Source organism: Chrysoperla carnea, chromosome 2 (genome assembly GCF_905475395.1).
Source record: "Chrysoperla carnea chromosome 2, inChrCarn1.1, whole genome shotgun sequence".
NCBI lineage: Eukaryota > Metazoa > Arthropoda > Insecta > Neuroptera > Chrysopidae > Chrysoperla > Chrysoperla carnea.
The window spans coordinates 98,322,657-98,334,689 of NC_058338.1; the positions used below are offsets into that span (position 1 = coordinate 98,322,657).

At 30.0% G+C, this 12,033-nt stretch overlaps 1 protein-coding gene across 1 annotated transcript; it reads left to right on the plus strand.

Annotated features, from left to right (window-relative positions):
• Positions 1–209: 209 nt before the first annotated feature.
• On the plus strand, positions 210–9,537 carry LOC123293115. The gene is made up of 4 exons (XM_044873830.1): positions 210–417; positions 3,811–4,314; positions 5,597–5,896; positions 9,428–9,537. The coding sequence occupies exons 1-4, from the start codon at positions 210–212 to the stop codon at positions 9,535–9,537; spliced, it is 1,122 nt and encodes a 373-aa protein (XP_044729765.1).
• Positions 9,538–12,033: the final 2,496 nt, after the last annotated feature.

A 12,033-nucleotide genomic window follows, 5' to 3' on the forward strand; every position in this document is an offset into this window, starting at 1 on the left:
TTAGTCAGTATTCGGTACATACGGTTTGTTACTGCTCTAGAAGGGTTAACAATACGCGGTCTCTTGGTTAAAGTATGACGTATCTTATTTTAACGTTAAATTTTTAACGTGTCATTTCAACATTATTCTAATATAGCACATCATTCTAACAAGGATAAACTGACATGAGAGGTCAATAATAAGATGTATAATTTTTTATAGCAAAAAGTATGACATCGCAGCCTGAATTCGAAATATTACCAAAACTTTTGCCACAAGTAATAAAAGCAATTGTTGATTTACATGAATTAAATGGATCAACCATAGAAGATATTATTGATCAAGTGAAAACCAATATGGCATTTTATGGTATACGCTCAACAAAAAAGAATATAAAGGCACAAGTACATTTAAGTTTACGTCATGGTGTACGTTTAGGTAATATACTAAGTTTAGTCCTCTAAAGACTTCCATACATAATGAGATTGGTACGCCAACATGCTCAAAGTGACCCTTGTGGAAATAAGTTCACGTTAAACCACTCCATTTGCTCAAAATCGTATTTGAAGAGACCTACGCTCAAAAAAGTTCCGAAAAATCGAAACAAATTATTTTTTTCCGCTTCAGTAAAACTTACTTTATACGGTCATTTTAAAATCCACTTGTTTCATGGATTGAATGAATAATTTTCACGATTTTGCCCAAAATTTTATCTCAAAAGTGATTTTCAGAGTGATTTTAGCCGATGTAGCGTAAATGGGTTTTCGAATTTAGTTAGTTAAAATGACCTTATAAACTGAGTTTTATGGAAATTTGAATCAAACAAAAAATTTCGATTTTTTGTATTCCCCCAAAGGAAAAACATTGATTGTTTCCGATTTTGTTCAAACTCACTTTGTAAGGTTTCTACCCAGAACCAATTGAGTGAATAATTTCCAAGAAATGACTTAAAATTTTTTTTGAAAAGCGATTTTTGGCGATATAGGTAAACGAAATCTTAATCTACCCGTCTAATAATTAAGTCGATTTTAGAATGATGTATAGTTTAAAAAGCATTATGAAAAAATGAATTAAAATATAAAAATATTCCCGATTTTACTTAAAAAATTCATTCCATTTAAAAAAAATTCTTTTATACATAGTTCAGAAAGTTTTCTTCTCTAAAAATGAAACACTTTACAATAGAAAAAATTAATGAGAATTAATCCACCTCTGTTTTCTTTATCACTTAACTTACTTTCAACAAAAAAGGCAAATAAAACCAATCACAACTTTATAATTGAGGGTGATCCTGGTGGAAATATTGTCTGCCAATAGTCTAATTTAGTCTTGCAGTGTTCTGAAAAACAATTCTAGAAAAATGAGTAAATCTAAAAAATTCTGATACAGTCTGAAAAAGTATGAAAAGACTCTCCTAGAAGACTTTTTTAATAAGAAATTTCATGAAGATTTAGCTAAAGTAAGACTTTTTCAGAATTAATTAGTAAAATTAGCCTTTTTCCTCTGAAGATTAAAAAAAGGATCCTCTAGATGGCAGGATAAATTTGTACCCCCCTATGTTGCTATCTAGCGGATATTTTTTTAATCTTCAGAAGAAAAACGCTTGGAATTATTAATTATTGTATGTCCGGATTTAATGATGATATGATAATGTTTATAATTTGTCTTATGTATACTCACTGTCAAAAAAAAAGCCACAGTTAAAACATTCTAAGCGTACTCATCATATGTTATGTTATAATAGTAACACTTAGAATGTTTTAAACGAGCATTTTTTTTTGACATTGAGTATAGTTAGTTAAAAATTTTTATTAGTATTATTTAAAAAATATAATGCTTTAATTAGCCTTTTTACTCAGAAGATTAAAAAAAGAATCGCTAGATGGCAACACGAGGGGGTACAAATATATCCTGCCATCTAGAGGATCTTTTTCTAATCTTCAGAGGAAAATGGCTAATTTAAAACATTTCAGTTTCTCGAAAAATTATTTTCTGTAGGTTCGTGTTTAATACTTCTCGTAAGGAGTCTGGTTTCTCTTCAGAGCGAATTTCCTGGCAAGTTTTTATATTCCTTGCTATAAGAATTAAATATGATAAAAACCTACAGTAATTAATTTTTCGAAAATCTGAAATGTTTTAAATTCTATACTGATTAATTCTGAGAAAGTCTTACTTTTACTTTAGCTTAATTTCATGAAATCTCTAATTAATTCTGAAAAAGTCTTCTAGGAGAGCCCAAACACTTGTAAAAATGCATCCTCCAAACTTCTTAATAAAGTTTTACTTTTCATACTTTTTCAGAATTTTTTAGACTTACTCATTCTTCTAGAATTGTTTTTCAGAACACTGCAAGACTAAATAGGGAATATTCATGAAATTTAAATTTGGTTCAAATTTTTTTTTCCTTATCTTTATTGGCTGGAAATTTGAACTAAACCGCAGATTATAATTTATTACATAAATTGATAAAGGCAACTATACTGAACATGAAATGTTGCCCAAAAAACCCCCTGGAGTAAATCACAGTGAAATACTTTTTTTAAGTGGCGGGAATTAGGTACTATTTGAATAATTTCTATGCAGTTTATTATCATTATTTTTAATTTATAATAAGATAATAAGTGTTTTAAATAAAATAACAAGTATTAATAAAATAATAATTTATTGAAATATTTGAAACAAAATAGCATTTATTTTAATATTAACATTATTGTTAACAATTATTTACTAGTTTGATGTAACTTAAATGCAATATTTAATCATTTTAGTTCGTTAATAGTCAATAATAATCCAAATAAACAATACCTAAAGGTAATCGACACCATACCATAAAATAATCAGAAACCAATATAAACACTCCTAAAACGACATAAACCAAATTACACTAATTAGTTAATGAACAGGGGCACAATTAAAACGGCCTTAACACTTAAATAAAATCACTACAAAAATGGTCCACAAAATATTAATAAACGCAATTAATTGAGAATACACACAAAGAAACCTAACGAATTTTAACGACATGCAACCGAATTTTGAAACACGTAGGGTTCATTTATTTAAATATAAATTTAAAAAAAAATATATATATAAAGTATTGTTTCCCCATCAAAAACTGAAATAATCAAATTATTATCCTAACTAATAGACGAATATAGCGTGTAGAGCCACCTGGATTAAGGCATAGAACTAAAATAGTAAAAATTTTTCAGGGAGTTAAAGATTTGTTTTAAATTAAAAACTATAATCTGTGAACTAAACCATTATTTTAGTAATTAATATCTTTAATTACTTAAAATTAATTAATAATAGTACAAATTCAATGAGAGAAATTCTAATTTCTAAAACAGAATTTCAAATTTTAAAACGGACGTGACGTCATAGCATGTGGCTTGTCAGAGTTTTTGACATACGGTATGGTATTAATTACTTATATTTTGTATGGTATTACCCTGGATGTATACTATAATTACTACATACGTGGGTATTACACCTGTAGTAAACAGTACATTGAACTGTCACCAACTAACAGCTCACATATTAATACGCCATCAACAGAGAGTGCCAATACGACTGCGTTTAAACATCTCAAAATTATTCTTTACTTTAAATATTTTTTTATACTTAATTAAAGCATTTTTAAACAGTATTTATATTTTTTACTATGTTATAACGGTGTAAGCAATGAATTAAAAATATAAAAAAAAATACATGAATATTCCCTATTAGACTTTTGGCAGAAAATACTTACATCAGGGCATAACGGCCAAATCTTGTTTATATTTAGTTGAAGCTATAATGTAAACAATTAATTTTTTTGCTTATACTTAGGATGCTTTCGTGTTGAATCCCAAGGAAAATTTCGTATCAATAAATTAAAATATTGTGTACCAGTATTAAAATGTGTTCTGTCACCACATTGCGTAAACTCAGCCATAAACAGTCGTTACTTATTACGTCATTGCTCGAGCGACGTTAAATTACAACAACAATTACCGCAGCAAGAGCAAACGCAACCGCCACTACAAAATCAACAGCTAAAACTGGTACCAGAAAGAAATCAACAAACAAAAAAACAACGTTTGAAAAAAAATTATAAATGTCCATCAACACGTAAAACGTGTTCACTCCGTTGTCCAGAGTCAACTACTACAGCACCGCCTACAACACGCTCATGCGGTTGTGTAACACGTTCATCCACCAGTTCAAGGTCACATCAACAATCACCACCGCATGTTGGTGAAGTGATCAGTGAAATGAATACAGATTTGGATAAAAGTATTTTACCATTCTTTCGTGATCCGCTTACATCATATAAAAAGAGCAGTAATACTTGTAAGTATAGCTAATAGTTCCATAACTTTCTAGAGCGTTCTGAGTACGTTTTTAAATCAAATTAATTGAATATTCCCTGTACACGTGTCTTATATTTTAATAATTAGGAGCTAGTTCATGGTATTTTTTTTAAGTGTAGACTTTTTCTTTTCATGGAACGGGAGAAAGTGATAAAAGGAGGGGGGTGATTTGGTGGCGGACTGCTCATTGATATTTTCGTGTACCTACAATTTATACTTTTCCAAGTATCTGTCAAATTGTAATGTCAGTGACGTCAGCCAATCAGTTGACTAATGCTTGGCCTATGCGCATGATCCTTATGCGCAATGAGTATTTTTTGACGTTTAAATTTTGCAGTCCGCCACCAAATTAGCAACGAGTAACATAAGAGTAACTACGATTAGCTAATTCATACTGATGAGATGACTACTTAGTAGTCGAAATACGTATTTATAAAATACAAAAAACTGATCTAGGAAATTGGGGCAAAAAATCGAACTTTATTTTTAATCATATTATATTTTCTCCGCTTTTGATGTTCGGCAATGCCCTATTTGACTTCAATGAAATGTTTAAATATTCACTGAAAATACTATGTCTTTCGGTTTTAGAACTAAGTTTTTAGAACAAGAAGATTTCCCCAGTGTAGAATTTTGATACCTTCATCCAGGACTACACTAGAATCCATATGAAGAAATTTTGACCAAAAGCCAATAAAATTTCGCCTAAGGAAAGTGTGAAGTTTGAAGTTATTATTTAACAGCTAACTTAGCTGTTGGGGAAAATATGACAATAACTTAGTCATATTTTATTTACCGCGTTTCTAATGCTCGGCATTGCCCGACTTGACTCCAATGAAACGTTTAAATATTCACAGAAAAACTGTGTCTTTCGATTCTTGCTTGAAAGTTTTAAGAGGAAGAAGATTTTCCCCAATGTAGTAGAATTTGGATACCTTCATCAAGAACTATGCTAGAATCCAAAGTTGAGAAATTTCGTCTAAGGAAAGTGCGAAGTTCGAAGTTATTATTTAACAGCTGACTTTACGGGGAAAATATGACTAAAACCCGTGTTATAAATGCTCAGCATTAGCCAATTCAAGTGAAAAGACACGCTTTACAGCTGAGCTTTTTAAACTTTTTCCCAGTGTAAATTTTTGGAACCCCCTTCAAAGTCCATATTAGAATCCATAGCTTTAGAAAGTTTGACTCTGAAAACCAGTATGACTATGGAAGGTGCGAGATTCGTAGTTTTATTTCTTAAACTTGAGACTTTGTTCTAGCAATGATTTGTATTTATGATCCTGCTGGACATATGGGACCTCAAATGGAATGTGATGATACTATACAAATTACTGATGAACCTATAAATGGTAAGAATCAAATAGAAAATATGGCTGGAACAGCAGATCAAAGCAGTACTGCTGTAGATGATATGTGTAGAAATTCGATGATCAAAAGTAATGCGCCAACAATTCAAAGTAGCATAGTTTCAACTAAAGTTAGTTTATCCACAATTAATAGTGTAGCATCGACAAGAGATCAAAGTTTAGATGATGTTCGAAAACTAAAACAAACTGAAGGTTTGTAAACTTTATTTCACAAAATTTCTAAAAAGTAATACAATGAATAAGCCGGAAAAAAGTGACTAAAGTGGGAAAACAGCACCGACTTTAATGAAACGTTTTGCAACGTGTTTATAGGATCCCAAGGAATATTCATCCAACTTAAACTAGTCATAAGGGGGGATTCCAGCGGGGGGCATATGTATTCCAAATTTTTGTTAAATGCTTATTTGACTGCTGAATACGAATCAGATGTCAGATTACACGAATTCTGTCACGAATTCCAAAAATTGTACCATTTTTGACCCGAAATTTCCCTTTTAGGCACAAAAACGGTAAAAATCCGATGTCCGATTAGTGATATTCTATGATTCGTAATCAGCGAACAAAAATACCCTTTAGAGCACAATTTTAACGATAAATATTTCATTTACCGTATTTGTGCCAAAAAGATTTTTCTAGTTAACAGTTTGGGCTATAAATACTTAGTTTGCCGTTTTTGTGCCAAAAAGTGGGATTTTGGGTCAAAAGCGGTACGACTGGTTTAATACCAGACAGGGTTCGATTTTAAGCTAAAATAAGCATTTAAAAAAGTTTGGGCTACATATGCCCCCTGATTTTTCGTTGGGGTCCCCTAACAAAGTTACGAAAAGTTTTATTAAAATCAGCAATGTTTCCCAACTTTTCCTGGGCCGACTTATTAAGTTGTACTAAAAGATAGTGGCATCACAAGAATTACAAGGTGGGTGGATTTTGGATATTTATTTTGTGTTTGAAATAGAACTTTTCATTTAAAAAAAATGATAACATTATGTTTCGGACAGTTTGTTCAAAAACTAATATGATAAAATGAATAACAAATATCTTGTATCTTTGTCCAACTTATTACTGTCTGTCCGAAATAATAATTAATCGTAATTGAAATGAAAAGGTCTATTAGATAAGAATGAAGTATGTCTGACATAAGAGAGCAGTTGCGTTTATTGTGTTTACTCGTGTGCATTTGAGACAATTTATATCAAATTATTTTTCATGCCCTATAAATTATAATTTTCCAGACAGTTTAACCATTGCTAACACTACGTCTAATAAATAAACGGTCCGAAACATCGGACAAGACTTTATTATATTATAAAATTGATATATTAATCTTGTAATATTTTTATTGAAAGCAGCCAATTGTAAGAATTATTTAAAAACAAGAAAAAGCTTTAGTTTCTTAATTTCACTAATTTGGCTTAATTAAGTTTTTTTTTTCTCCAGCTCCACGGCTCCAGGAGAAGGGGCCCCAGAGGGTAGTTATATCACACCTAAGACCTTGTTGATATAAACCCTGATACGAAGTTTCACTGCTGTCCCCTCAGCCTCTCCCTAAAAAATCCCATTTTCCTGTATTTTGAAATGTTTTCCCTAGGGTGTGGCCTTCTCGAATTATTTGAATTATTCTTCCGTCAACCTCACTGTTTACCCGTGAGGGCGCAGCATAAGAAAATACTTTAGTGTCCATTTTCTCCAAAACTAAAATAAAAAAATTATGTAAAATTTGCATGTAACTTTAATTAGTAGTTTGTAAAACATTCTAGCAAAACAAAAAAAAAAAATCCACAAAATTCTTTTGATAATTTCTGAAAGTATTTTCTAAACTTTTTTGCTCATTCAATGAATCCAAAAAAAACATCTTGTAAACCGTTAGAGATAGATCAAAACATTAAATATAAAAGTTAAAATAAACAACTTATTTTGAAATATTTTTACTCAACCAATTATTCAAAAATTTCATTGTTTGTTTGTATATACATCTAATATGATTCATTTTTATGATTCTAAAATCGTAATAGCACGGCAGCAATAACTTAATTTAAATATTTGTATTTTTAGTTTATAATAATAGATGGAATTTAAAAAGTAGTTTTTTTCAATAATCATAGAGGGGAAAAAATATCTAGTTTTTGTATAATTAAATTTGGTGTACGAGCCCAGATTTATTTGTCTAACGGGCTGGTCTAAGAAATTGAATCAGATATTCTCGCTTAAATATATCATTGCAATGTAATGATGTTTTCTTAATGTTTCATTTTATTAAAAAAATTTCTATACAATCCCACTAATCCTCTTGATTTTTATGACGTTCCAACTATCGAGACTTTACTGTTATCTTTTGGTGCACGATATTTCCTAGCGCGCCCTAAAATATATGTACTTACACCCACTTAACCATTTTTTTTATATTAAATTAATTTTTTCTGTAAAAGTTTCCTTTTTAAATAATGTATTCAATTTTTCCCTAAAAAATTTTTCATTCCACTTTATTGGGACATTGAAGTATCCTGTGAAGTGTACACAAGTATATTGTACCGTGGAAAACTCTTTATTGAAATTTTTTTCTTAGTTTTCTTTTACATTATACAGAGAGGATCATTCAAAAATTTTTCAATGTACTTCACAATAGCAACAAAAAAAGATTGTATTCTTCTTTTCATTAAAAATTTTTTTTAATTGAGAAGAGGGGTTGCTATTTCTTATTTACATAAAATTGAAAGTCATTACTCAGTTTTAAAAACCACGATTTCTTGGACTTATAATTTCAATTTTCATACACAGTGCCACACAGAGTGGAGTTACACTTTTCCTTTATTAAGAATATTATTATATATAACTACCATTCAAAGTTGAAGTCGATTGAACGTCTATAACTCGAGTTAAAGTTAATTAAACGACGGATCCTTAATTCTAGAAAAAAACTATCCGAAATTTTCGAGTGAAGAAAATAAAACAAAAATATCGACCTTTTCACTGTAGATAAGAAAATAACGCAAGGTTAAACAATTTTATTCTTGCAACAGAAACAACTATAGTAGAAGTATTCTAGACAATTTTTAACACACTGGGTATTGTGTGTGAAGTAATTTTGTGGCACAAAAATTATACCTCATTAGCTTTTAGTAAGCTGACGGCGTATACAATTTTTAAAACTTTTTCACAATGTAAGACAAACTTCGTTAAAATTAGAAACTTAATTTTTAAGGCATCCAATTTTCACCTTGGTGGAAATTGGTTTTTATATTCAATTCAAATATTTAATCAATTAGATTTTTAACCTTTCTACACAAATTTTGCCCTATTATAAGCAATAAGCAAATATCCTGTAACTGTTTTTGCTTATTGCTTATAATAGGTCACCACGAAATATCCCTTCTTGAAAGGATGACTTTCAAGGAGTATATAAGGAACCTTTAGATCTGGTATTGCCGATTGTACTCATTTTATATTTAAATAACGCTTATTAAAATTTTCAAAACACAAGATTGAGTTTTTTCTACAGAGTTAAGGAAGTTGAAATTTCCAATTCATTTCCATTGATTCCAATTGATTGAATCCCAAATTTCATCGGATTTTTTTATTACGTAAACTAAAACTTATGTACGCCACATTACTTGAAGCTTCTTTCCTGAAATCTTATAATATTTTCATAAAGGATTTCATACTTTTAATTTAAGTGTATTTATATTTATATTTAAATAATATCTACATATTTTTTATTTTAAACAGGAGTTTTGAAGAGGCTTCAACGTAAATTTGATCAATTACAAAGGAGCATTTGGGGTGGCAAGAGTTCACGTAATGCAATATTAACACCTGAGAATAAAGATTCACGTTGAGAATAAAAATATTAAATAAAATTAAAATTTATGTAATTTAAAAATATATATAAATAATTATTCATATATGATTAGTTTAAAAAGAATTAGTTTTATATTTAATCGAAAATTATACTTTTCTTAACATTGCTATATTTTCTAGTTTTGTTTTTTTTTTCTGCCTAGTGTAGGAAAGTTCTTGTAATGGGACATGTATACAGGATGTCTTTTGTAAGTTGACATATGCTTGAAACTCGATAAATAAATTTAATCGGGGAAAATGTTTCAAACGAAATATGTTAGTTTCAAAGGCACACTTCTTATACTGGCTTCGAATTTTATCTAAGTTTTCAGATTCAATTAAAACCTGACTAATAACCCTGGTGGAAAATATATTTGAAGAAAGAGTAAGAAATTCTGAAAAAGTCTTAGGAACTTTGAATTTCTCAACGTTTTCGGACTAGTCTAATTCAGAGTTATTCAGAGTTCTTAATACTTTTTTAAAGTTTCTAAGACTTTTTCAGAGTTTCCTAAGACTTATTAACACTTATTCTTTTTTCAAATATTTTTTCCACCAGGGAATATAATAAAAGTTCCTTATCCTTTACAGGATGTTGGAGACCACATTTTCCCACTTGGCTCTATCCATGGCTGTCTCTTTTAATTCATAAATGCTGTTGATATTTGTGAATCTTTTGATTGTAGAGGACCATGTTTTCTTCCTTTTGAAGTCCATCCTTCCAATTTTCCAAATAAAATTAGCTTCTCGAAATCAAATTGTTCGCCACGACATATGTGGCCAAAAAAACTCACAATTCGTTTTTAAAACCTCACTACGGATCATAATTTACAAAAATTAGATGAACCCTGGTAGAAAAAATATTTGAAGAAAGAATAAGAAATTCTGAAAAAGTCTTAGGAACTTTGAATTTCTCAACGTTTTCGGACTAGTCTAATTCAGAGTTATTCACAGTTCTTAATACTTTTTTAAAGTTTCTAAGACTTTTTCAGAGTTTCCTAAGACTTATTAAGACTTATTATTTTTCAAATATTTTTTCCACCAGGGAACGCTTAAAATTAGTAAATTGTTCTTCATAAATTCGCAAAACATTTTTTGTAAACCAAATAGTTTACACAATAATCGATAGCAAAAATCTTGCCTTTTTTACGTTTCTGCATTCAATTTGAACAAAACAGGCCTTTATAGAAAAACAAATTACTTTTATTGGATTTATTGTAAAGTTTTTTTTTCAAATAGTACTTACCTAGATTTTGCAGAAACAATTATACGAAATAACAATTTTGATATGAGTAAGCAATTTTGGGTCTTTAATTTCAATCTTTTTTCTATCGATTACCATGTGGTAGAGTAAGCTTTTCATAAAGTTTGAATTCTAGGTTAAGCTTAATATCTGCGTAAGATGTGTGCGTACACACCCAACATTTTTCGCATGAAGCATTTTTGTCCATAAAAGTTATTTTTCGAGTTCCAAGCATATGATAACTTAAAAAGCACTCTGTATGTATGTTCGGGAACATTTTATTCGTTCATGATTTTTCTCGAATGAATGTTGCGTAATAACATCAAGATTTGCTGAAAAGATTGAATTAAAATCGTAAGAAAAATTAAAATTTTAAAGGAGTAGACACTGACAAGGTGGAAATAAATCTGTTCTGAAATTTACTTTAAAATTCCGAAGAAAGAAAATAATATAGTAATTACTTCACATACCAAATAGTTAGTTATTACTTTCTGAAAATTCTGAAAACAATAAATTAGTCAATCATTTAATGACAGAAAATGTTAATAGATTGAACTCAAAATATTTCTTCCGAAAGATAAGAATCTATTCCAATTTTTAATTCCCGAACTAAAAAAAAGGTATTATAAGTTTGACTGCTGTGCGTGTGTGTCTGTCTGCCTGCCTGCTTGCCTGCCTGCCTGCCTTCCTGACAGTCTGCCTGTCTGCCTGTTGTGTGTTTGTCTGTGTGCATCGTACCGCCTAAACGTATGAACCGATTTTGATTTTCTTTTGTTCGTTAAAAAGGGAATTTAATGAAGAGTGTTCTTAGCTATGTTTCAAATGCGCGTTTAGGGTTCCGTACCCGAAAAAGTTGTCGGGGGTTTTTGAAATTTTGTACATTTCACTTGTACGATGTATTTGAATTTTATGGGTATATCAAAGATCCCACTTTGATCAAGATTTTTCAATTTTTCCATTTTTAGCATACTGCATTTAAAGGAAATTCGCATACCATTTTTAACCCCCGAACTACAAAAAGAGTGTTATAGTGAGTTTGATCGCTATGTGTGTCTGTCTGTCTGTCTATGGTATCGTAGCGCCTAAAAGTATGAACTGATTTTGATTTTTTTTTATTCGCTTGTAAGACAATTTAATGTAAAGTGTTCTTAGCTATGTTTCGAGTGCGAGCTTAGGGTTTCGCACCAGAAGAAAAATTGACAATGTTCTTCAAAATCAGTTCAGCTTATAGAAGGCTTTAAGGAAAAAGGTAATT